Source organism: Myotis myotis, unplaced genomic scaffold (genome assembly GCF_014108235.1).
Source record: "Myotis myotis isolate mMyoMyo1 unplaced genomic scaffold, mMyoMyo1.p scaffold_m19_p_2, whole genome shotgun sequence".
Classification (NCBI taxonomy): Eukaryota; Metazoa; Chordata; class Mammalia; order Chiroptera; family Vespertilionidae; genus Myotis; species Myotis myotis.
Window position 1 is genome coordinate 26,824,128 of NW_023416324.1, and position 27,871 is coordinate 26,851,998.

General features: G+C 39.3%; 2 protein-coding genes across 4 annotated transcripts in view; one reads left to right on the top strand and one right to left on the bottom strand.

Moving 5' to 3' along the window:
* Positions 1–27,871, top strand: part of EIF2B3 (eukaryotic translation initiation factor 2B subunit gamma) — a 96,086-nt gene that overhangs the window by 24,738 nt on the left and 43,477 nt on the right. For all 3 annotated transcript variants that reach the window (XR_004974125.1, XM_036350542.1, XM_036350543.1), the window contains exons 4-5: positions 10,677–10,836; positions 22,230–22,341. Coding sequence is in view for 2 of the 3 variants with exons in the window: in XM_036350542.1 (XP_036206435.1) it covers positions 10,677–10,836; positions 22,230–22,341 (272 nt within the window). In the remaining variant the exon portion in view is untranslated. The remainder of the gene's footprint in view (positions 1–10,676; positions 10,837–22,229; positions 22,342–27,871) is intronic.
* LOC118676503 (40S ribosomal protein S6-like) lies at positions 25,228–26,037 on the bottom strand. The gene has a single exon (XM_036350544.1). The coding sequence runs from the start codon at positions 26,015–26,017 to the stop codon at positions 25,268–25,270; it is 750 nt and encodes a 249-aa protein (XP_036206437.1). The 5' UTR covers positions 26,018–26,037; the 3' UTR covers positions 25,228–25,267.

Here is a 27,871-nt window from a genome sequence, read left to right on the forward strand (position 1 = left end):
CATTCTGTCATTGTAACCAGAGAGTTCATTTGAAGTATCATGTAGCTACCCAATTTTTTTTTCAGCTCTTAACTTGGGTATCATCTGCTCCAAAAAGCATTCCCTGACTTTCTAAGATTAGATTAGATACCATTTTTTTGTACTTGTACGGAGGATTAAAATTATCTGCTATATCATCATCTCCCTGCACAAGACTGTGGGAAAAGAACTATATTAAATCATTCCCAACCTTTTCACTAGTTGTCTAATCTCCTCTTGAGATATTTAGACTCATCAGCTATTCTATCAATTACATCTTCCTAAGGAAGTTCTCCCAGAGCCTCTGACATAATTCAACCTATAGTGATTGCCTTCCATGCCTGGTCCACAGCTGTCATTACGTCAACTCCCTTCACCATCATGAGGATTCATTTTGCCTCTTTTCTTCAGTTTCATGTCCTATTTCCTAGATGCCACGTTTTTCTTTTTCTTAGCTTCTGCCCTTGTTTTTATGGGAAACATATTAGAGCTTCCTGACAAAAGTGTTTGAGACATTGCATGACTGGAAAAATCTACTCTAAACTCATACTTGATGCATCATTTGACTAGACACAGAATTCTCAGTTGGAAAGCTGGTAGGTACCTAAGAATTTCGAAGGCATTGCTCCATTGTCTTTAACTTCAAGTGTTGTTGAGAAGTACTAAACTTTTGTGATTACTAATCTTTTGATTGTAACCAACTTTTTTTCTTGGAAATTTGTAGCATCTTTCTCTTTCAGAAAAATTTCAAGTTTTCTGAAATTTCATGATGAGGTGCTTTCCCATGAATCTGTTTTATCCATGTGAGCCCTCCACTCAGTGAACCCTTTCAATTTGGATATTTGTGTTCTTCAGTTTAGAGAAATTTAAAAAATCATTTTGTTGATGATTCTTCTTATCTGTGTTTATTTTTTTCTGAAAACTTATTCTGATAATGGATTTCTTAGACTGGTCCTCTAATTTTCTTATCTTTCCTCTCATATTTTCTTTTCTCTATCTTTTTGCTCAAGTTTTATATATGGATGGGGCATGTTGACTGTGAGCTTCACTGTAGGGTGATATGGTAATGTGGTTAGGCTCTTTTGGTGGGGAGGGGGGAATCTCTTATATCTGCATCTTTGTTTTTTCTCTCTCAGATTATTCAGATTCCCCAGAGAAGATATTAAATTCTCCTTTCTTTTTTTAAAAATATATTTTTATTGATTTTAGAGAGGAAGGGAGAAAGGAAGGGAGAGAGAGATAGAAACATCAATGAGGAGAATCATTGATTGGCTGCATCCTGCACGCCCCCCACTAGGGATCAAGCCTGCAACCTGGGCATATGCCCTTGACCGGGGTTGAACCTAGGGCTAAATTCTCCTTTCTTAAAGGTAAAGACCAGCTGCTGGCATTCTAGGAAATGAGTGGGGATCAGGGTATCTCAGATTCTTGTATAAGTTCTCCCTTTTCAGTAAGGTGCCTCCCTCCCGCTACTCCCAACTGTGATTATTCTTTCCTAATTCAGATATCCTCTATTTTTTTCTCTTCAGACTACTACACAGGGTGGAACCCGTGCAATAGTTGTGTTGCATAGGTGGAAAAGAGGGATCTTTTAACCAGCCTTCTTTATTTTAACTGCTCCCTCGCCAGTTTTATGCCATAAATGATTTCAGAGATAGTGCATCCCTCTTATCTTATAGATGAGGAAACTGAGACCCAAGGAGGGAGTGGCTTATTTAAAGTCACATGTGGAATTAATAGGAAAAGAAAACATACCCAATCTTAGAAGTTGCTTTTGGGGGTTAATAAAACCCTGATTTTAGTTTAGTTTTCTTTATAACTTGCTAGTTGTCTTTTTCTCATGTTGTTATAAACTTTTCTTTGTCATAGCTCCTAACTACCCTCTGCTGATCTCCTCCCAAGCTTTCTGGTTTCCAAGTAAACTGGACAATATTTCCATGTCATAATTAAGGATATAATTAAAATTCAAGCCCTGGCCGTTGTTGCTCAGTGGCTAGAGTGTCAACCTGTGCACCAAAGGGTCGAGGGTTTGAGTCCCCAGTCAAGGGTATGTTCCTGGGTTGCAGGTTTGGATCCGCACCCCCAGTTGGGTCGCATGTGGAGGCGGGGAGTGGAGGAAGAGCAAGTGATCGATGTGTCTCTCTCACATCAATGTTTCTCTCTCTCTCTCTCTCTTTCTCTTTCTCTCTCTCTCTCTCTCATCTCTATCTTCCCCCTCCCGTCCACTTTCTCTAAAAATCAATGGAAAAAAATCCTCAGATGAGGATTAAAAGAAAAAATACTTCTTTAAAAATTCAAGTTACAGGCAGAAAATATATAATTGTTCCATGGTCTTGAAATGGACAATAATATTTTTGTCCTGTGGCGTATTAGTGTCTGACCAAAGAAAAAGAATGAAACTATTTAATTTATATTCAGAATAGTAAACTATTTCAAAGTGAAGGTTTGATTTGAGAACAAAAAGCCTTTGTTATTTCTTTATTAATATCAGTACATTTGAAGATTAAAATTAATTGCAGATATCTACATCCTGCAAGAGAAGTGACTAGCATTTTTATAAAGAACTCATTTAACAGAGTTAGAAATTAGCACATTCTCAATTACTTCTTAGCTTCACCCGGGAAACATGAGTAGAATTCCTCTATTCTTGACTTAAAAAGGAAAACTTTAGAACTATAAAAGATGAGCCTCCATTTAAAATTATAAATCTAGCCATGCCCCCCAGGACCGTGGCATCTGATTTCTTTTCTTTCAGACCTCTCTGCCTTTTTCTTCTTTGGAATCAGCAGGTTTATTCCCTATCTCATCGCTTTAGGGAGCTGCAAAGTTACCTTGATGGCCCCTCTCCTAACTCTGAAGAGTCACACTCTCTACAAAGGGGGCACTCAGCGCTGTCAGGAAGGATGCTATTCGTAAATATCTGAAATGGGATGTTTTCATCTTTGAGTCAATTCCAACAAGGAGGAGGTAATAGGAAGAGTGCTGACATTTACTGATTCTTCTTTGCCAGCGCTAGGTTGACTCTGGGGATACAAAGATGAAAGAGCTCCTTATGAAGCACAAAGTCTGGATGGGAAAGAAACCATGTAATCCAATTTAGTGGTTTAAGGTCTGTAATGGATAAGAAAAGACTTCATCTCTAGATGAATGTGAATGAGTAGAAAGAGAGAATAGGGCATGCATTCTTGGCAGTTTACTCCAGCAAGTTAACATTAGCTATATGGAGGGGAAATTGTGGGAGAGAAGGCTGAATTAGGTAGGTGGAGTCATATTTTGAAAACCTTTAATGTCATCCTAAGGAATGTAAACTCAGTCCTGTGGAGCAGTGATCTTCAAAATGGAGTGTTCTCAAAGCCAAGAGGTGTGTGTGTAATATAGACGACAGAGGAAAATATTAGAATCTCTAGTTCTTTAATGTTGCCTCTTCTTTTTAAAATGTCTGTTCTTGCCCAACCGATGTATGCCGATCTGGTGGAGCATCGACCTATGATCCAGAAGGTCACTGTTTGATTCCAGTCAGGTCACATGCCTGGGTTGCAGGTTTGATCCCCAGTGGAGGGCGTGCAAGAGGCCGCCAATCAATGATTCTTTCTCCTCATTGATATTTCTATCTCCCTCTCCTTTCCTCTCTGAAATCAATAGAAATATATTAAAAAATAAAATAGGTCTGGATAGGGGCTAGGAGGGGGGGAAGGGGGAGAAAATAGGAGATATCTATAATACTGTCAACAATAAAAAATATCTATACTAATAAAAGGTAATATGCTAATTAGACTGGACATCTTCCGGACATCCTTCTGGACAAAGCCATGGTGGCAGGGACTGAGGCAGAGGCGGTTAGGGGTGACTGGGCAGTTGGGGGTGATCAGGCGGGCAGGGGAGGGCAGTTGGGGGCCATCGGGCCTGCAGGGGAGGGCAGTTGGGGGCCATCGGGCTGGCAGGGGAGGGCAGTTAGGGGGTGATCAGGCTGGCAGGGGAGCAGTTAGGGGGTGATCGGGCCAGCAGGCAAAGGTGGTTAGGAGCGATCAGGCCAGCAGGGGAGCAGTTAGGGCAGGGGTGGGCAAACTTTTTGACCTGAGGGCCACAATGGGTTCTTAAACTGGACTGGAGGGCCGGAACAAAAGCATGGATGGAGTGTTTGTGTGAACTAATATAAATTCAAAGTAAACATCATTACATAAAAGGGTACGGTCTTTTTTTTTTTTTTAGTTTTATTCATTTCAAACGGGCCGGATCCGGCCCGCGGGCTGTAGTTTGCCCACAGCTGAGTTAGGGGCATCAGGCCAGCAGGCAGAGGCAGTTAGGGGTGATCGGGCAGGCAGTCAGGTGAGCGGTTAGGAGCCAACGGTCCGGAATTGTGAGAGGGATGTCCCCCCAGGGGTCCCAGATTGGAGAGGGTAAAGGCCAGGCTGAGGGACTCCGCCCTCTCGTGCATGAATTTTGTGCACCTGGCCTCTGTATTTAAATAAATAAATAAAATGTCTATTCTTGTGTGTTATATAAAGAGCATATTATATTATTTATAGTGATTCATGTATTTTAAAAGTAAGTAGGAAGAAGTGGATATGTTCAACATTTGTTTATGTTTGAAGAACACTATTTTTTGTTTTGTTTTGTTTCCTCCTTCCCCCCCATTCCCCCTCTTTTACCTCTCTACCTCTTCTACCTCCCTGAAATCCTGGAGAACACTATTTTAGGCTGGCTTTCAGCAGGGAAATGAAATATGTAGTGGAATAGGAGTATGGAATAGGAGTATGGATTAGAATAAGGGAAAACTAGAGTGAGAGAGAGACCAGTTAAGAGACTGGAAAAATATTTCAAGGCCTGAACTAAGGTAGTGGAGATAAAAGAAGAGGACTTGGAGACCAGTGAGATGTTGGGTAGGGGACTGGATAAGAGAGGGAAGAGATCACCCTAGACTGTGGCCAGATTTCTGACTCCAGATCTAGATGGTGGTGATACTGTGATTAGGCTAAGGATCACAGGAAGGCTCTCAGCCTAAAGGTTGTCACATTTGTTATAGATTGAATTGGTCATTCCATCCTGCACCTAATGCCCCAAACTCAGTATAAACAAAATGGCAGTTGGCTCTTTACTGTACACGTTGGGACTGGGAATCTTTTGCAGCTAGCCATTGGTGTTTATTAAAGCACCAAACAAACTACTCTTGGGTATCGGATTGGGATTGGACCACATAGGAGAATGTAAATTGTGACCATTCGTAGTCATAACCAAGTAACTGAATTCATTAGTTCCATATGGGCAGGGGTGGAGTTACAGGGTGGTGATTTAGATCATAGCCATGGTTTGTAGAAGTGCTGGGTGGGTAAAAGCATGTTAGTTACCTTGCCCTGACAGTTTTTTCCAGGGGAGTAAGTATGTTTTCCTTTCTCCTTGCTGTGGGAAATTATTTGCCAGATTGTGTTATTTATAACAATCTGTCATGGAACAGCTGCCAGGAAAAGAAAAGAGGCTATTCCCAGTAGCTCTCCCCACCTCCCACTCTACCATTACCACCACACACACATACATCCGGTTTTCTGATTTAACTTTTGTTTTTTTCTTCTAGTTTTACTCAGTGGTTTTTGGCTTGATTGAAAATATTCCTGTAATGAGAGAGTTCTGTGCTTTGCCCTGACTTGGTAATTGGGTTTTCTCTGCTTAATTTGTTTGCTTTAGCCAAGACTAACTGGCAGCAGTTTAGATTTGAATTCCTGGGTGTCTTGATTTTCCCCAAACACTAAAGTGCTGTCTTCCGCCTTCCCTTGAAGACCTTGTATGTTTCCACTTTGTCACAAATACACACATTTGCTGTCCTTTAGAGCTGTGCTTTCCGCCCTTGACACTGCCTTGGCTTCTCTAGAGAAGCAAGCTTGGGGTAAAGCATACTGAGGACTATTAAAATAGTGAGTAGGGAGATCTGTGGGGATTCCAGTTGGGCTCTGCAGAAGAAGAGGCATACTGCTGGTGTTAGAAAAGAAGTGGTCTCCCCAAACACAAGGCAGCTGAGGGCTAGTGTGTCTGGGGCACTTTCAAGTTAATTGCATTTCAGATATACTGTACAGTTGCTTTACAGTCCAAACAGTCTGTTTATTCATTGCTTGTGGTCACACATGATCAGAAACACTTCTAGTTCTTAACAGTTTTTCAGCTTTTTCTCTCTGGACTCCAGTTAATAGAAGAACATTTGCATTTCTATACTGGGCTTTACATTTGTAGAATAAAAATCAAAACAATAGTAATTTCTTTCTCTTATAGCTTATAACTGATTTTCAACATTTTTCATCTCATCCACACATAAACTAATTACTGAAATTCTATGGCACATCAAAAAAGTATATTATTTTTTTGCCAATCTGACAAAAGAAAATAGGTATAATTTTGATTCATTCACAGCAGACGGCTAAATTTGCCAATCTAAGGTAGAAGAGGTCAGTGCCCATGACTAAACAGTAAGGTATTGCATGCTTTAAAAATTCTTGCAGCACATTGATGTGTCTCTTGTGGCACACTGGTTGAAAATCGCTGACTTATAAAAATGTAAAGGAAAATGGGTAGTATTACAAAGATGTGAAGATTATTTAGTATTCCTTTTAGACTTTTATTTCTTCTTCTAGGATTTACAGCTTTGGAAACAAAGTACATTGATCAGATAGCAAAGACTTTCCTTTAGAAGAGAATGGGAATGTGTTTGGTCTCAGCGAGTCTTACATGGTGCATTCTTGTAAGGCAGGAGAGGGCCTGAGGGGTAGCACTCCATCTGTATCCCAGACCCTGACCTTTCAGACCAATGCCTGTCTTTTCAAAATGAGAACAGATGGCAACCAAACATTGGGAGGAGGGGCCTGTTCCTTATATTCCTTGGGGATTTTGCATTCAGCTTAGCAAAAAGTCATCTAAAAGCAAAGAGAAATATGAGTTTGTGGACTATTCACAATTATGCAGGACTTGTTTGGCATTCACTGTACTGACAGATTAATTTTTTGCAGATATTGAATTATAACAGCAGTCATTTTCCAAGACAACATTGACACCATTAAGAGGCATCTGCATTGGTGTCATTTTCTTCACTTTGGAGTATACTTTAAAATTGAATTAATTGAAAAACAGTCAGCTTGCAAATCTCAGTCATCTTATTAGAGAAGCTTAGAAAAATAGCTTTTCTTCCCTTAGCAAACTGTCATTTTCATTATAATGAAATTAGGGGCCCAGTGTATGAATTTGTGTACCTCAAAAGGAACTGTGGGCCAAGAGGCTGCAGTAGGCACTGGGGCAGGTCTCAGACCATCCTCCTTGCCACCACCCAGCCCTTCCCACCGCGGGCCCTGGTCCCCTATTTTCGGCAACCCCGCTCCCGCCACCGTCGCTCCCACACACTGATGGCGCCAGCCACGCTTGCACCCACACTCGCACACACTGAAGGCGCAGAGTGATTGGCAGCTGCTGCCCTGATCACCCCTCTGGAGCAGGGGGAGGTGGAGAAGCCCTCAGGGGCGATCAGGGCCGTTCGCACCCGCTGATGGCGCCAAGCGATCGGGACCATCGCCGGGCACTGGCAGCAGGTGCAAGTGAGGCCAGTGCTGGCAGTGTGTGCAAACAGCAGTTCCAGCACTGGCAGTGGGTGTGAGCAGGGCCAGCAGCAGGTTCGAGCACCAGGCGGGACTGCGGCGCGCAGGAGCAAAGAATTTTCAGTAACCACCAGAGGCTTGCCCTGATGACAGCGACCGGCATCCTGCTTTGGTCTTGCGCCCCTGCTCATCTGCTCCACCATCCTGCCGCAGCCAACACCCGCCATGTTCCGCTCACATCCCCTGGCGGTCAGTGCACGTCATAGTTCGGTTGTTCCTGTTGTTCCATCGTTCGGACTATTTGCATATTAGCCTTTTATTATATAGGATGGAGCAACTTCTGTAATGACATGTCTTTAGTAATGGCCCAGCTCTCTGTCTTTCTAAGCATTGTTATAAGAAGTAGGATTCGCCCTATCTGGTTTGGCTCAGTGGATAAAGCATCAGCCAATGGACTGAAGGGTCCCAGGTTCAATTTCGGTCAAGGGCACATGCCCGAGTTGTGGGCTCGATCCCCAGTGGAGGGCACGCAAGAGGCAGCCAATCAGTGATTCTCTCTCATCATTGATGTTTCTATCTCTCCCTCTCCCTTCCTCTCTGAAATCAATAAAAATATATTTTAAAATAAATAAGTATGATTCTTCAGGCTATTTCTTTCTTAGCTTGCATGTATGTGGGCTGATTTATTAATATTTGGTAGTTCCTGGATGGTGAGCATAGCAATTTTTTTCCCTTAAAAAATAATGTTTTTAGGGACTTCTTTTTTTTTTTTTTAATTCAGAATTAAGAATTAAGAGAGCCCTAACCGGTTTGGCTCAGTGGATAGAGCTTCGGCCTGTGGACTCAAGGGTCCCAGGTTCAATTCCAGTCAAGGGTATATACCTTGCTTGAGGGCACATCCCCCGTGGGGAGTGTGCAGGAGGCAGCTGATCGATGTTTCTCTCTCATCAATGTTTCTAACTCTCTATCCCTCTCCCTTCCTCTCTGTAAAAAATAAATAAAATATATTTTTTTAAAAAAAGAATTAAGAGAGAAGCAGAAGGGTAGAAAAAAAAATCCAAATTTGAACTTCTTAATCTTAAGGCCTTCAAAAGGAATTGTTTAGGCTGTAAATAATAAGTTATATGTAGGAAAAGAAATGATGGTTCTGGTACAGATTCTATACAGATGGTCCCTGACTTATGATGATTTCTCTTATGATTTTTTGACTTTACATTGGTGCTAAAGCAATAAGCATTCAGTTAAAAACTGTACTTAGAATTTTGAATTTTGATCTTTTCCTCGGCTAGCGATATGCAGTATGATACTCTCTCATGATGCTGGGCCGGGGCAGTGAGCCACAGCTCCCAGTCAGGCACGTAGTCATGAAGGCAAATAACTAATACTCTATAGTGTACTGTTACCAGAGTTTTTTGGATATAGTGTTCTGAGCAAGTTTAAAGTAGGCTAGGCTAAACTATAATGTTCAGTAGGTTAGATGCATTAAATATATATTCAACTTAATGATATTTCCAATTACGATGGGGTTATTAGGACATAACCCCATCCATCCTAAGTTGAGGAGCATGTGTATTCAGAATAAGAAATTTCAGGCAGTAAGACAAGGCATCCTAAACATTGAGCCTTACTTTCTGAGCAAAGACAACCCTTTGCTGTAGTAGAATATGAGTTTAAATCATCCATTTTCCCACCCAACACAGAAACTTGATTTTAAATTAAAATCTTAGAAAAGTTGGAACCACTTAGAAAAATTTCCATGAATACAGATATTCACTTTATTTTTAAATCTGGGATAATTTAGTACAATGTTTTTCAGACTTTTAAAAGTAGCAGAACCTGTTTTCTAAACCAAAGCTTATACAGAAGCCTAGACAATAAAATTAATTAAAGAGGAGCTGCCTTGGTTGACTCAGAAAGGGCAGTAGCAAACAACCTTTCTCTGAGGTACCTCTGGGAAACTGTAGGTGTGTTATTAAGAAACATTGATGTAGTTGATTTAAATTGCAACTTAAGGAATTTTGTTTTCCAATTCATTATTTTTGGACTTGTTTTCTGTATTTATGGTAAAATATGACAGAATGTATATGTAGAGATTTGTTTAAAATATATAAATAGCTTTTCTTAGCCTGTCACATTTAATACTTTCTAGTCCCAGAAAGATCACCAAAAGTGATGATTTGTCATTAGAAACCAAGGATAAGATTATCTACACCTTTGTATTCCTAATTACTATGTATAGATGCAAAAGTTGGACAGTGAAGAAGGCTGATAGGGAAAAAAAGCTATTCATTTGAAATATGGAGTTAGAGAAGAGCACTATGGATACCCTGGACACCAGAAAAACAAACAAGTGGGTCCTAGAGCAAATTAAACCTGTGACATTGCTGAAAGCAAAACTGACAAAACCGAAGCTGTCCTACTTCAGGCTCATCATGAAAAGGCAGGGTTTTTAGGAAAACGCTAGGAAAATAGAAGGTATCAGGAAAAGAGAAAGACCAAATGTGAGATGGATTGACTCCATAAGGAAGCCATAGGCATGCATCGAAAGGAGCTGAGCAGGGATACTGAGGACAGGACATTGTGGACAGCACTCATTCATAGGAGTCTGAGCCAACTGATGGCACATACACAGTCCAAGTTTCCTCCAAGTTCCACAATAGGACTTGGTTGAGCATAGAGTAAGTGCTCAGTAAGTGTTAGATAAATGAATCACTACAAGCAATAATCCAGGTTCTGCCCTAGCATTTCTAATGATTCATTTCCTAACAAAATTATTCTTTTTTGACTAGCTCTGATTAACAGACACAAGTTAATATGAAAACCAAAAATACTTCTGTTCATATTTTACCTGTTTGTTCTTAGTTTTGGTCTTGGGCTATTGAGGTAAAATTTGGTTCTTCCTGAAGACTGTCAAGTATTTGAAGAGTGCTATTATCTCTTTCTTTCTTAGCCCCACCCCCTGCTCCTTGTCCTGCCCACTGTCATCCACACATACAATCTTTACAATGTTTCTAAGCCACTGTAATTTTTACTGATTTGGGTGATCCATTGTCCTTTGTGATACTGACTTTCCCCTTTTCCATTTGACAGACAGACGTATTGGTCCTGAGCTGTGACCTAATAACAGATGTTGCCTTACATGAGGTTGTGGACCTGTTCAGAGCTCATGATGCATCACTTGCCATGTTAATGAGGAAAGGCCAAGATGGCGTAGAACCAGTTCCAGGTCAAAAGGGGAAAAAAAAGGCAGGTAAGGAGACCAGTTTGACTTATTTGTTTGTTGGGTTTTTATAATCATTATTGTCATTTATACTTCCTTTTAAAAACATTTATTGAAGCCCTAACCGGTTTGGCTCAGTGGATAGAGCGTCGGACTGCGGACTAAAGGGTCCCCAGGTTCGATTCCGGTCAAGGGCATATACCTTGGTTGTGAGCACATTCCCAGTAGGGGGTGTGCAGGAGGCAGCTGGTCGATGTTTCTCTCTCACCGATGTTTCCAACTCTCTATCCCTCTCCTTTCCTCTCTGTAAAAAATCAATAAAAAATATATTTAAAAAAAAAAACATTTATTGAAAACTATCTGCAGTACAGGCACTGTGCTAGCAGTTGATGACATGAAGTCCAATACAACAGTCACTGACTTGAAGAGATTATAACTATTAATCAGATTCTATAAGGTCCTAGAGGCTTTTGTATACAGAGCAGAGCATTCAGAACTGTTTGCATTGTGTTTAAGGCTCGAAAAATGGAATGCATATATCTAAGAAACAAAAAAAAATAATTTAAAAACTAATTGTAAAAAATATTTAAAGTGCCGTAGCCAGTTTGGCGCAGTGGATAGAGCATTGGCCTGCGGACCGAGAGGTCCAAGGTTTGATTCCATGTACCATGGTTGCGGGCACATCCCCAGTAGGAGGTGTTCAGGAGGCAGCTGATCGATGTTTCTCTCTCATCGATGTTTCTAACTCTCTATCCCTCTCCCTTCCTCTCTGTAAAAAATAAATAAAATATATTAAAAAATAAATAAAAGCTTTAAAAAAGAGAGAGAAAAAATATTTAAAGTTTGATTGCAAATTTAATTAGATACATTTAAGCAGTTAGAATTACTATTACAAATGTAGTATGGTTGATTCTTTTGAATGGTCCAATCACCCTAAATAAACAAGATAGTCATTAACCATGCTTTGTCTTCTTAAGATTACAAGATACGTATTTTTATATTTTCCTATGATTTTAGTAGTAGGTTATTTTTTTTAATCTTTAGAAAGTTATAGTAATCTTAATAGACCAAAAAGAAAAGGAAAAGTACTCCAGTCAATTCACGGTTTTAGAATTTGGGTTATTAACTAATTATTGATTTTGGTTAAGGCATAGTTCCTGATTGCTTTTCCCAGAATATTTCAAACCTGAACCACTGATTCTGTGATGGGGCTACTTTTAATAACTGAACTTATGACCAAAAGCTTTGTAAGATCACACTTTTTATATAGGTTTTAGTTGTTTCTGGAATGATGTGTTTTTACCCTGGAGCTTTTACTAGAAATGATGAGTACTTTAGATTTTGCTTATCCAGCATTATGTAACCCGTTATCCTGGCATTATTATATATTGATGTAGTCTCTTACAATTACTAGAAGCTATGTATGGCTTATTAGCATCCTGCTATTAATAGAGCCACCTAGAGCTTTCATTTCTAGGATTTGAGTAATCTAGTCTGTATTTTTAGCTCTTTTCTTTAGGGCATTTGGTTAAGTTATAATTTTGCATTATAGCATTGAAACTTCTTTCTAGCTGCTTTTTGAGTTCAGGTGATCACTGGTGCAGATTAATGGTTGGATCCTCTTTGTACCTTATTATTATGTATAATCCTTATGTCAATCATTCCTTTTGTTCTTGATATATTTTCTACTTTCACAAGGTCTGGTTTGCTTACTCATAATTCCCTCTATTTAGTCTTTTCTACTTATTCAGATAGAAACACTGTATATCCAGACTTTGTAAACTGATGTATATTTTATAGACTTTTCTATTTATAATAATTTAAAAAATCAAATGCTCTGTTTATTACTCTTCTTGATATTAGAACATTTTAGATTTCATGTTAGCTTTTATCTCTTAAGTATTATTATACTCAGTTGACATCTTGAATATATATATATGTATATATCCTACCTAATAATAGACAAACATGGTAATTGACCGTACCTTCACTACGCTTCACATTGGCTAATCAGCACGATATGCAAATTAACTGCCAACAAAGATGGCGGTTAATTTGCATACCTCAGGCAGGGCAGGACATCCAGGGCAGGCCAACTGCCCAGGAAGGCACGTCCGCCCCAGAAGCCCCAGCAGCCGGCTGTGCCTTGCCGCCCCGGGACCCCAGATAGGCAGGTCCCCGGGCAGCAAGGCGCACCCACCCAGAAGCCCCAGCAGCCGCCTGATATGGTAGTAACTCTATCAGTAAGCACTCTGAAAGTCAGCGGCATAAATGCACCAATTAAAAGACAGATTATGAGGGTGAATCAAAAACAAAACCCACTTTAAATATAGACACATATAGATTAAAAATAAATGAATTAAGCTGCAGCCTGTTTTGCTCAGTGGATAGAGCATTAGCCTGTGGACTGAAGGGTACCAGGTTCAATTCCAGTCAATGGCATGTACCTCAGTTGCTGGCTTGATCCCCAATCCCTATCAAAGCATGTGCAGGAGGCAACCAATCAATGTGTCTCTCCCTTTCCCTTCACTTTCTCTAAAATTCAATGGAAAAATATCCTTGGGTGAAGATTAACAAAAACAAAGTAAATGGATTAAGTAACAGTAAAGAGTTTATAAGAAAAATATATTCCAAATTTTGTTAGTTGTATAATGGTTATTTTTAAATTATTAACACCTAAGAAATTGGGTGAAGGGTACATATAATATGCTGTATTATTTTATAGTTCTTTTTACATGTATGAGATTATTTCAAATTAAAATATTAAAAAATTAAAAATTAATAAAATATTAATTGAAATGTGTATGCATTACATGAAAAATCTCCTAATTGCTTCTAGCATAATTTATTGGATTGTGCTAAAATTTACAAGGGTTCAATTAAATATCTTAATTCTAAATGATATAATAGAAAATATATAATAGTGCAGTTATAAACACTTATCTGAAAATAAAAATTTAAAGAAGTGAATTTAAAGAAGGGATTAGCCAAAGAAAATATATGCACAACTCATGGGCACAGACAACAGTATGGTGATGGCCAGAGAGAAGTTGGGGGCAAGAGCTGGGTAGAGGGGGGAAATAGGGACATCCTATATAATAATAATAATAAAAGGCTAATATGCACATTGACTGAACGGCAGAATGACCGGTTGCTATGATGTGCACTGGCCACCAGGGGGCAGATGCTCGATGCAGGAGCTGCCCCCTGGTGGTCAGTACACTTCCATATGGGCAATGCCACTCAGCCAGAAGCTGGCTCATGGCTGGCCAGCGCAGTGGTGGTGGCAGGAGCCTCTCCCACCTCCGTGGCAGCACTAAGAATGTCCAACTAATGGTTTAGACCCAATCCCTTGGGGGCCTAAGCCTATAGTTGGACATCCCTCGAGGGCTCCCTGGCTACCAGAAGGATGTCTGACTGCAAGCTTAGGCCTGATCCCCCTGGGAGTGGGCCTAAGTCGACAGGTGGACATCCCCCAAGGGGTCCTGGACTGTGAATGGGTGCAGGCCGGGCTGAGGGATGCCCCCCCCCAGTGCACAAATTTTTGTGCACTGGGCCTCTAGTCTGTATATATAAAAGCCTAAGCGACTGGTCAACCGGTTGCTGTGATGTTTACTGACCACCAGGGGGCAGACACTCAACGCAGGAGCTGCCCCCTGGTGATCAGTGTGCTCCCACAGCCAACCTCCCACAGCTGGCCAACCTCCCGTGGTCCCTCCCTTTCTCCCCCCCGCCCGGCTTGCTGGCCCCAGTTGGCCCCAATTGGGACTGGGTGAGACAGCCCCAATCGGCCCCAGTCGCCAGCCAGGCCGAGGGACCCCACCCATGCACAATTTCATGCACTGGGCCTCGTGTGTGTGTGTGTGTGTGTGTGTGTGTGTGTGTGTGTGTGTGTGTACACATTATTTTGCATAGAAGTTAGTTTAAAGAGAACTGCAACTGAAATAAGTGTTGTCAAAAGTACACTATGCCAACATCAGTGAAACAGAAGTGTCTTAAATACAAACATATTTATCACTGACCATCTTGTAATCTTTCTGTAGTTCACTGGATGCAATATTTCATATTAAAGTTTTAGAATATTTCTAAATAAATAAGTAAATAAATACATAGCTTTTTACAATTTTATTTTAAATGAACTGTAACTATCTATCTGCCCATCCATTTGAAAGTGTTTTGATGCTTAAATTGTCACAGTCTGGCCATTGGAAGTTCCTTTAAGCTGGCTCTTCTATCCTCTTTGAAAAGTATGATGTATATTGGTAACTTGCTCTTTAACTGGAGTGTGAACATGGAGACAGGGAAGCAGGAAATGGGAGTGAAGCGGAAACAGTGATCATACTAAAGAGTTTGAACTTTATCCCTAACAGTGAGGAGCTACTGAGGAATTTTAAACAAGAGAATCTCATAATTAGATTTATGTTTTAGAAAGATTTTGTCATTCTTAACATGGAACTTTGAACTTCTCATTTTTTATATTTTGTTATAGTTGAGACGAAAGGTTCACCTAAATACCTGAGTTTTTAATTCCTCCCATGGGATGCTATGCATTTTAGTGATAAGCATTTTTTAAAAGAATTCTAAATTTCTCAGACTATATATTTGGTCTGCTTCTTGGCAGCTGTTGTGTGACAGAACAGCTAGTCCCCTCTTTCCCATATTTTGTTTAATAGTCTAGATCCCCTAGGTCCAAGTTTCCCAAATCATCATTTACTGACTTATAGGAGAATGGCTATGGTTAGATGTTTCCAGAGCCATCTTTTTCCCCATTGCCCCTTTCTTGGAAGATTTATAGGAGATGTAGATACTGAGGAAGACAGTTCATGTTTGGATTTTTTGGACTATTTTTCCTGCTGCAGGCTGCTACACATGTTGTTCTCTTCTCCCACTACACACGCACTCTAAATCCAACTTAGCCTTCAAATTATTTTCTGAGCAAGGCCTTCCTTGACTCTCTAATATGAAATTATATCCCCTTGTTTACCTACATATGGTAGCTCTGCCCTCTTATTTACGCTCTCCTCTACTAGACTGTAAGCTCCATGAGAGCAGGGATTATACCTGTTTTGTTCATTTTTATTTCTTTTTTTTTTCCCCTTAATTCTCACCTAAGGATATGTTTTTATTGATTTTTAGAGAGAGGAAGGGAGAAAGAGAGAAAGAAACATTGATGTAAGAGAAAAACATCTATCAGTTGCCTCCCATACGCCCCCCAACCCCCCGACCAGGGATCAAATCCATAACCTGGGTATGTGCCCTGAAGGGAATCGAACCCACAACCTTTTTGGTGTATGGGACAATGCTCCAACCAACTGAGCCACTGGGCCAGGGCTGTTTTGTTCATTTTATCCCCAGACTCTGACCCAGATATGGCCCATGGTGAACAGTCAGTAGATATTACAGTGTTGAATGGTTTAGGGATCTGCCTATAAAGGCAGCTCTTATTGCCTCCTAGGTAAGAGAAAGATTCAAGCCCGAGCAGTTTAAATCCTAAAACTATGAGTCTGAGCCGTAGTTGGATTCATGAGTATAATTTGCATGAATCCATAGGCCATATCTGGGCCAGAGCCTGGGGATAAAATGAACAAAACAGCACTGGCCCAGTGACTCAGTTGGTTGGAGCGTTGTCCCATACACCAAAAAGGTTGTGAGTTCGATTCCCTTCAGAGCTCATACCCAGGTTGCAAGTTCGCATAAATTATAATACTTATAATTCACATGAATATTATAAGAGCGATAATTTATAATGGGGTTTTTTGTTGTTGTTAATCCTCACCAGAGGATATTTTGCCATTGGTTTTTAGAGAGAGTAGAAGGGAGAGGGAGAGACAGACAGAGAAACTCCATATGAGAAAAACACATGGATTGGTTGCCTCCCACATGAGCCCCTATCAGGGCCAGAGATCAAGCCTGCAACCGAGGTACAGGCCCTTGACTGGAATTGAACCTGGGACCCTTCAGTACGCAGGCTAACGCTCTGTCCACTGAACCAAACCAGCTAAGGCTATCATGATTTTTTTAGACTGATACTACATTGTCTATTAACTTATGTTGGAAATGTTTTCAATTTTAAAATAAACACCTACTGCTGTAAGCATGGCTGTTAAGAGCAGAGGCTCTGTTCAGACTGTGTAGGTTTTAATGCCCCAAAACTATATGATATTGGGCAGATTTTCTAACCATCCTGAGCTTCATTTTATTTAGCTGTAAAGTGTAACTGAATCCTTTCAGGATTTTTTTTGTGAGAAATAAGATATTTGTAAAGCATTCTGTTTATTCCTTGAAACATAGTAGTTGCTTAATATATTGTAATTGCTATTCTTATCATCATTATCACTTCCACATGTATTTTAGAAATACTCCTATGGGAAGTAATTTGGTCCTGTAGCCTAACAAAATCACATTTAATAACTTTGCGAGCATTCTACATTATTTTTAAAGGGAATTTTTAGATATTTTAGGTAAAATGGTAACCCTTTATAGACCACAAATATCAAAATGCTTTTGTTTGCATTATAGCTTCTAAGTCTATAGGGAAATTAATTGTGGCAGCCTAAACATCTAGACAAGCCTCCTTGGAAGAACCACATGTAACTTTTTCTGGTGTTTCAAATGGGCTCTGCTTTCTGAAGCTTTTTTTAGGTATCATCTTCTCAGAAAAGAAATTAGATGATTGAGTGGTGTAAGAGAGACCCAGAAACCCAGCTAAGCTGTGCAGGGAAATGGGGTATATAAACTCTGGAAAATCCTATTTACTGATTTTTGCAGCATTGGATACCATTACGGAAGTATAAAATCTGCCATTTGTCAGTATTTAGCCATTGTTCTACCATTTGCTTAGTATTACTTATTGAGCAAATGGGTCAACAGATTAGTGTAACTGTTATTGGGTATGTGTTACACCAAGCACAGAACTAGGTACAAGGCCCATATAAATGGGCAAAAAACCCTCATAATATCCCTATCTAAAGGATAGACAGACAAGTGTGTGTTATACCCTCCCTAATCATAGGGCATTTTGAGAAACCTGAATTCTGAAGGGGAAAATTGGATAGAAACTGTGATCTTGAGAGAACTAATGAAAGCCTCATACATGTAATTTTTGCAGTCACAAAAATCAAACAGTAAACATTACATAAAGAGAATATCAGTGATATAAAAACATACATATTTTAAACTTGTAATAATGCATAAATATCATTAATTCCCATTTACCATTCCTTGCTTGTTAGAAGCTAAAAAAATTTCCTTTTTTCCTCAGTTTCAATAAGAACATGGTATATTTGTTTTGTTGTATTACAGATAACATGTTTATTAAGGGGTTTGTCTTTTTGGTATATTCCTCTGTGCAAATGTTTTATGCTGTTATGATTTTATGACACAAATTATTGACTGTTATCTCTGAAGTTCCACTGTGTCTCTTGGGATATTTGAAATGGAAAAAATTTGTTTAACCCAGTTTACTGTAGTAGTATTTCTCATATTCCTCTCTAATTCTCAGAGTTATATAGTCTTGATCCAGACTAGAACCAGTATATATTAGTGTGCTTCAGAATCACACGAGTGAAAGCTGTCACCTCTCTATCAACTTAGTTGCCTCTACACTAACAATTATTGGTAGGCAGTTTTGAGCCTGTGTTTCTTTTGCTTCAGCTTCCTTCATTTTTCTTAAAGCTGTACTTCAAAGGAAAACTTCTACTCTGCTTGGGCTTCTGCTTGATCTATTTCCTCTTCTCAATTCCCACTCCTCTGCCCTTTTTTTTCTAATCATATCCAACAGAAGTGATTTGAAATCCCTGCATTATTCAAAACTGAAGTTCTGTGATGGAGGAAGCAAGTATATAGAATTATGTTCAAATGTGCCTAGAATTCATCATCACAATGTGATAAGTACAATAATAGGAGCATGTGCAAAATACAGGGAGCAATGTCTCAGTTATAGGAAAATATATTTTAAAACATGATGTTTGAAAAGAAAGAGGTGAGCAGTTTACTTTTGTGCAGACAGGGTAATGGGTATGAAATCAGATCCCTGTCCTACAAATGCTTTACATTTTGATTTAAGTCATTGCATTTAGGACATACTGTATATGTATAATCTACGCTAAACTATAAGCCCTATATGGGAAACAGAGATAATCAAGATTTGCTCTCAAGCTGAAATCCAGTGACTGGAGCTAGATAGTATGTTATTGACCAAGTTTTTATATCTATTTATAGCCTAATAGCATTTTGTGAGTAGCTGCTCAAGATTACATCAGAGATAGGTGGTAGAATCAGAACTTGAACCCATGCTTTCCTACTCCATAGCTTGGGCTTTCTTTTTTTTTAAATTTAGTTTTCACTTTTATCAAGATTTTATATGCCCATAATTTAAAGAGAGATATAGTTATCCAAAAGTGTTTCATAAGCCAAAATCAGAGTGTCATCAGGACTGAGGATTCATCTGAAGGCTCAACTAGGAAGGGATTTCTTCTAAGCATATTTGTTTGTTGGCAGAATTTCAGTTCCCTGAGGACTGTTGAAGTGAGAATCTCAATTTCTAGCTAGCTGTTAGCTAGAGGCTGTCCTCATTTATGTATATTTTTTAAAGTCACTTGGGCCGCTCTCTACATAGCAAACATAATGCCTGTCACAGAAGAGGTACACAAATATATTTATTAGCTGAATAAACAAATGGATAAGTAAATGACTATGGAGGAAACAGAAGGGTTCAAAGAAGCAAAAAAATGACTGAAATATGAATAGTTGAATATGACAGATTTTTAAAATGGAACTTCATAGTTTTAACTGCTTTCTTAACACTATTTGTGTGGTCTTTCTCCTTAGGAGGAACATTCTAATGTTACCTGCTCTGCTGTCAAAGTGGAATTCACTTTGTTAACCACAGAACAGAAACTTTTCCAAGTTTCCCTAATTTATATCATATTCTGAGGTCCCAGTTACTATGGTAGCTACAAAGAAGCAAATACAAAAGGTGGGGCCTGAGAGTGAGGGGAATGTGACTGAAGTGCACCAAAGCTGAAAAGTGGACTTGGAAATTACTGCTCCCGGGACATTCGGGGTTTTGTGGGCCTAAGGACTTGGATAGGCTAAGCACTCCAAATTATATCCAAAAATAATATCTCTGTGTTTCTTTTTAAAATATTGGTTCATGATCAGACCTTTGCAGACTTGGTTATGTTCTCAAGTTTCCATGTAATGGATGAATGAATGAATTGATATATGTCAAAGCTGCTGTATGGCATTTGAAATTCTCTGCAGTTTTTAGGTTTGGTTGAAAGTCTCTGTAAAACTTGCCTTCAGCCCTAACCGGTTTGGCTCAGTGGATAGAGCGCCGGCCTGTGGACTGAAGGGTCCCAGGTTCGATTTTGGTCAAGGGCATGTACCTTGGTTGTGGACACATCCCCAGTAGGAGATGTGTAGGAGGCAGCTGATCGATGTTTCTCTCATCGATGTTTCTAACTCTCTATCCCTCTCCCTTCTTCTCTGTGAAAAATCAATAAAATATATTTTTTTAAAAAAACTTGCCTTCAAATTGGCATTATTTACCCTTCCTTTTTTGGAGTTCACTAATCTTAGATATTGAAAAAATAACATACCTTTTAATGGTAGCTTCTCCCTATTCAGATTCAGACACTACATATGATAAGATGACTGGACACCATCTGAAGAAATGAATGCTTTAGCCACTGAGCTAAACACATTATACACTTGAGTAATGCATTTGGTTCTTGGTATAGAGACAGCTTAAGCTGACAGGGAAGCATGTTTAATCATATGGTAGTCATTGCCTGTCAATAGGAGGCAGATAAATTCATCTTTAGAGATAAAAATATTTCCTCGAGTTCAACTTTCACTTTCTCCTTGGTGTTAAATCATTGCTTTATGTGATTTTTTGAGGATCAAATGAAAGCATGTATTAACTTATTTAGTCCTTATTACCCTCATTTTACAACTGAAACTGAGAAACAGAGAGGTTTAGTATCTTGCTCAAAGACATACAAATAGTAAGTGGTATTTATACTCAAGTGGTGTGGCTTCAAAGGCTCCCTTAACTATATGTTGTGCTGCCTCTATTTGAAAATGCTTTTGCAAGCTTAGATAGATACTATCCAGATCTTAGCAGATTTTGTTAAGTGTCCAACACTGTACTGGGTTTATATTTAAAGGAATCCTAAGCCTGCACTTGAAGAGCTTATAATGTGGTTGGGGTGAAGAAATGTAACACAGAAAACAGCAATAATAGGGCAGCCTGTAAAATCACCATCTACCAGATAACTCTGTACATTTAATAAATATGTACCTTATTTTATTTGAATGCTCCCATACACAGCATAAAGTCTAGTGCATAGTAGACATATAGTTAATGTTGGTTGAATGTGGATGTCCTTAAGTAATGTTATTCCCATTTTCACAGTGAGCAGACCTAGCTGATTATTTCAAAGAAAGGATTTCTTGTGTTTTCTTTTTGTGCCAGGCAGTGGGCTTGTGGTTAATCCACTTAGGTGGTTAAGCAGTATTGTGACTGCCCCTCTTTTTAAAAAAACTTTTTTATCTATTTATTTTTTATAAATAAAAATTATATATATTTAAGGTTTACAAGGTGATATTTTGGTATATGTACTGTGAAGTGATTACCACAATCAAACTAATTAACATATCCACCACCACTTTCACTTTTTATTTTTTTAATAATTTCAAATTTACAAAATAGTTACAAGAATAGTATAAAGAACTTATATATCTTTTTTAAAATTTTTATTGATTTCAGGGAGGAAGGGAGAGGGTGAGATAGAGATAGGAACATCAATGATGAGAGATAATCATTGACCGACTGCCTCCTGCACGCCCCACACTGGGGATCGAGCCTACAACCCAGGCATCTGCCCTTGAACCAGGGAATCGAACAGGGGACCTTTCAGTCCGCAGGCAGATGCTCTATCCACTGAGCCAAACCGGCTAGGGCAAGAACTTATATATCTTGCACCCAAAGTTTAATATTTGCTTTATCATTCTCTCTTTCATAACATATACTCAATATATATCATATGCATATATAATGTATATATAATTTTTTTTCTGAGCTATGTGAGAATAAATTGCAGGCATCATTCCCTTTGCCTTTAAATACACAAAAGTGTGTCCTCCGCCTACCTCCATAAAGGACAGATCTCTAAAAATAGAAAATTACATTGACACAATACTTTAACCTATAGAACTTATTCAGAATTCGCAGTTAACCTAATAATATCCTTTAGAGCAATAAAAAAATTTTAAACATTGTAATGAGTATGTGCTACATAACACTCAGTTCTGTATTTGGTTCCAAGAGAAATGTGAGCAGGTACCCTCTTCCCTGACTTAGTCATACAGGCAAAGCAAATGTCTTTGTTTGATATTCCTTCTTTTGTATGATCCAGTGGAGCAGCGTGACTTCATTGGAGTGGACAGCACAGGAAAGAGGCTGCTCTTCATGGCTAATGAAGCGGACTTGGATGAGGAGCTGGTCATTAAGGGATCCATCCTGCAGAAGTAAGCCCTAGGGTGTTTCTTATTGGCAATTCTTCATGTCTTAAAACAAAATAAAACCACCCAGTGGATGGGAAAGAGTTATGAAAACTAGATTATACTGTGTGAAATTAACAGAAGAATGTGAATGTTTTCTCCTGAGACAGTATGAAGACTTTCTTTCACCACACAAGCTTAGCTTTTCTCTGTCTTTTCTTGCCAAGGTAGAGTCAGATCCTGCATAGGAGTGGGGCAAAGCAGCTGTGGGGAGAACAGGGAACAGGACTGTTTTTCTGACAATGTTATAGAGCTTCCTTTTTTATACAAGTTACTATCTTAACCGTTTTTTAAGTGTACATTTCACTAATCTTAGTATATTCACATTGTTGTGAAACAAATCTCCAGAACTTTTTTACCTTGCAAATATGAAGTTCTATATCTATTAAACAATAACTCTCCATCTCTTCTCCCCAGTCCCTGGTAAACTACCATTCAACTTTCTGTTTCTATGAATTTGACTCCTTGTGATACTTCATATTAGTGAATCATAAAGTATTTGTCTTTTTGTGACTGGCTTACTTCATTTTGTGTAATGTTCTCAAGGTTCATCCATGTGTAGCATGTATCAGAATTTCCTTCCTTTTTAAAAAATATATATTGATGTTAATTTCCGAGAGGAAAGGAGAGGGAGAGAGACAGAAACGTCAGTGATGAGAGAGAATCATCGATTGGCTGCCTCCTGCACACTTGCCACTGGGGATCACACCCACAACCCAGGCATGTGCCCTGACCAGGAGTCGAACCATTACCTCCTGGTTCATGGGTCGATGCTCAACCACTGAGCCATGCTGGCCAGGCTCCTTCCTTTTTAAGGCTGCATAATATTCCATTGTATGTCTATACAACACTAAAAAATTTTTTTTTTCATTAATCCTCACCAGAGGATTTTTTCCCCCCCAAAGAGTGGAAGGCAGGGAGGTGGTGGGGAGAAGAGAGAGATAAGCATCAATGCAAGAGAGATACATCGATTGACTGCCTCCTGCACATGCCCCGACTGGTGCTGGGGATCGAACCTGAAATTCAGGTACGTGCCCTTGACTGGGAATCAAACCCACAATCCTTCAGTATATGGGCTGACACTTTAACCATTGAGCGTACCAGCCAGGGCAAGAATTCATCTATATTGTATCAAAATTAATAAAAGAATGAACAAGACCCAAAAGAATTAGCATGCCAGCTGTGCAAATATACACCAAACAAAATGAAAGCAAGAAAAATACCCTGCAAAAGACAAAGAGCCTACCCTGAAAAATAATAACTCAATGAATAGGAAGAATTTCTTTACAACTCTACAACTATAAAACAACTCATTAAAATGTAGATTTTATAAACAAAATTTCAGTGATGAGATGATAAAACAACAAAATGAGGTAAAAGAGTATAGAGAACTAAGAAAATAGAGGACCAAGTAACTTAACTTCAGAGTTAACTAATAAATTTTAAAATAACAAATAACAGAATAGTAGACACCAATGAAAATAAAGTTATTGACATAAAGGAAAGGTTTGAGATATTTAGTGATTTAGATGAAAAAGAAAATGATTAATAGTTACAGAGAATCACCCCAGTGTGGCTCAGTGGTTGAACATTGACCCATGAACCAAGAGGTCACCGGTTTATAAAAATCAGTAAATATTCTTTTTAAAAAAAATATACAAGAGCTAATAAATATGATTAGAACACCAAACATAGATGAGGTTGGAGATATCACACAAAAAATGGGGAATCTATGTTGTAAGGTTCTCAGTGTTCTTCTCCCACTTGGTTCCTAAATACTAGCAACCAGGCCTGCACCTGTCAAGCAAGGACAGAAGAGAATTCTTCTCTGGTATCAGACAGTCTAAGAGGAAAGACCTTAAGATACAAACATCGGGGAATTCCCAACAGATAACCCACCTCTTAGGTAATCCTACATTAAATTTCAAAGTTCAAAAAGCCCACCACGTATTCAGTGCTCCCAATCAGATATTGCACGTGTGTGCGCGCACACACACACACACACACACACACACACACACACAAAAGAATTACCAGATCTAAACAGGAAAAAACAATAAATTAGCAGAGAGAAAAAAATCACCTTAAAGGGAAACATTATGAAGAGAAGAAAATGTCAAAAAAGGTAACATTATTCAGAAAGATGTGTTTATTAATACTTGAGCCATCTGAATTCCACTACTTTAGGAGCTAGGAATATAATGTGAGCAAAACACACCAAAAACCTTGCTCTCATTGAGAAATGAGAGAATATTTCAGTCATGAACCCAAAAGCTGTATGCTATCTTTAAAAGAACAAAAGAGAGTCCAGCTGGTGTGGCTCAGTGGTTGAGCATCGAACTATGAACCAAGAGATCATGGTTCAATTCCCGGACAGGGCACATGCCTAGGTTGCAAGCTCGATCCCCAGTATGGGGCATATAGGAGGCAGCTAATTAATGATTCTCTCTCATCATTGATGTTTCTATCTCTTTCTCCTCCATTCCTCTCTGAAATCAATAAAAAATACATATTTTTTTTAAAAGCCCAGATCTTCTTCTGGTTTCCTAAGACTAGATTGCATTTTTTGTTGTTGGCAGGTTTTTCCCTCCATTCTTCTAACTTGTAATCTACACCCCAGTGATTCAGGATTTTTGGAGTATAGTTGCAATAGGGCAGCTGGCTGGATAAATGAGCAATAAAATCTTCTTCCCCATATTCATATGACCCTCTGGGGCATTGTGCTCCTCCTGGCCTCAGTGGGATGGTGGGTAAAAGCTAATTAGATTCAGATTTTATTTTTAAAACATGTTTGAATATGAGAATCCAATACTTCCTATCCTTTTTTTTTTTTTTTTTTTTTTTTTTTTGGGCTTTGATGTTTGCTCTCCTTTATTTGTTAGTTACAAAAATCTCATTTTTGACTGGACTCAGACTTAGAGGTAGAAGCTCTCAGAGAGGACAGTCTACGTCTCTTCGCAATCTGTTCCTGACGTTTTTCTTTGGCCTCCTTCATTCTCTTAGCCAAAAGCTTAGCATATTCTGCGGCCTCTTCCTTGTTTTTCTTAGTACGTTGTTTCTTCAGAGCAATACGCCTGCGTTTGTGTTGCAGGACACGTGGAGTAACAAGACGCTGAATCTTGGGTGCTTTAGTCCTAGGTTTCTTACCTTCTTTGTTTAGAGGCTTTCTCACAACATACTTGCGGACATCATCTTCTTTAGAGAGATTGAAAAGTTTGCGGATCCTGCTGGCTCTTTTGGGCCCCAGGCGACGAGGCACGGTGGTATCAGTGAGACCAGGAATATCTTTCTCCCCTTTTTTGACAATGACCAAGTTGAGAACACTGAGGTTGGCATCCACAATGCAGCCCCGAACGGATTTGCGCTTTCTCTCCCCGGTCCTCCTGGGTCTGTAACAGGAGTGGCCCTTGCTCAGCAGCAGGCGGACTCGGCCGTGGGTCAGGACACCCTGCTTCATGGGGAAGCCTTGCTTGTCGTTCCCGCCACTGATGCGAACCACATAACCCTTCCATTCTTCACCCAGCGCGTCCGCAGCAACCTCTGTGGCCATCCGCTTCTCATAAAAGGTGCGGAGTTTGCGTTCATCGTCCACTTCAATGAGTTTCTGGCAGCCAGTGGCTGGGGAAGAGATGTTGAGCTTCATCCTGAAGCAGCCGACAGCCTCCGAGGCGCCACGAAAAAGAGGCTCAACTTCCGCTTAGGCCAGATCACATAGGCACTTCCAGTTCTCGCGAGATGGGCAAAAGCCAGCTGCTATGGGCTAATGCCATCGCAGGTCCCTCCTGAGAGAAGCGGGTCCTGACCTCGTCCCGCACGGTGTCTGTGTCGTTCTCTTCCTATCCTTTTTTTAAACTGAATTTCCAAAAGTGAAGACTAGTTCCTATTAGTCAAACACTAAATCTTGAAAAAGGCCTTTGTGTATATATATATCTGGGGTCACCAGAAACCTCTTGTTTTAAAGTTTCTTACTTTTGTAGTGATTGTAGGAGAAAAGGACAACATTTGTTTTCTCCCTGTCTGAGAGAGGGTGAAGTGTTTGCTTGATTGTAAGGAAATGTTCTGTTTTGTTGGGCTTCAGGCATATTTGGTCCTAGAAAGTGAGATAGTGTATGATGCTTGTTGGAGTAGGAATCCTGCTAAGCCTATAGTCAGGTACAGAAGCAGTCTCCCCAGCAAGCTGTCCAGTCATCAGGTAGTACTTGACTCCAGTGGGTCCAGATTCTTACTACCTCTGTTTTTTTAAAAAAGCAGAAAACCTTTTCCAAATGTTGACTTGAAGTATTGCTGACTTGGAGAGGCATTATATGTAGTGGAAAAGAATGTTACTGCCGAAACCGGTTTGGCTCAGTGGATAGAGCGTCGGCTAGCGGACTGAAAGGTCCCAGGTTCGATTCCGGTCAAGGGCATGTACCTGGGTTGTGGGCACATCCCCAGTAGGAGATGTGCAGGTGGCAGCTGATCGATGTTTCTCTCTCACCGATGTTTTAACTCTCTATCTCTCTCCCTTCCTCTCTGTAAAAAATCAATAAAATATATTTAAAAAATAAAAATAAAAAAAATAAAAAAAGAATGTTGCTGGTAGAAGGATTGGAAATTCGAGTCTAGAGAATTTGGAATTTAGTCTTGAGACAAACCAGCTATATGATCTCGAGCAAATCACTTTGCTTCTCTAAGCCTCAGTTTTTCCAACTAAAATTGACTTAGTTCTTTAAAGACGGTCCCCCCAGTTCTAAATTTCCTGTTTTATTTCGGAAAGACATGTGTTTTTAATATTTCATAAGTTAAAGGTATTTGTGCCAAATATTTAATAAGAAAATCATGTAGCTTTTCTCTAGTGTTGTGTTGTTTTCTTTTGAATACTAGTCAAGGGGTTTTTTTTTACTGGAAGAGTAATGAAAAATTAAAACAAGCTTCTAAAGGATATATTTAAAATAGAATAAAATGTTCACACATTCGTCTTGGAAAGTTTAGACATTTATATCTAGGAAGACAAGGACTTGAATCAAATCTCGAAAATCATGGCCAAATTTGTATTTCTGGGATGATGAGATGATGAGAAATGGGTTTATATTCTTGATTATTTTCCCAATGGAAAGTCTTGAAATGCTATTTACTTAACATTAGTATCCCCATTGCTGCAAACCAGCCATAAATTCCTTAAGTACTTCTCTAATTTTGCAGTTTTGGGGGGGAGGAGTGCAGAGGGACTTGTAGAAGTCAGGATCAAAAACTTTTCCCAAGGTATTTTGTCCAGCACACACAGTGAGACTTTTATTCTTATTGTTCTATACTTTTAACTCTCATGTCTATAAAGTCATATAGATAGGTTATTTGTAAAAGAACCCATGTCAGCATCCTTAAGCCTTTTCCTTAAGCCAATTCCTGATCATTTCAGGGCTTCTGCAGTACAAATCCGGTTGCTACTCAGCTTTCCTTAGAGCTGGTTTAGATTTCAGCTTTCTTGGATATGCTAAATCTGTTACCACCATCCTTCTGC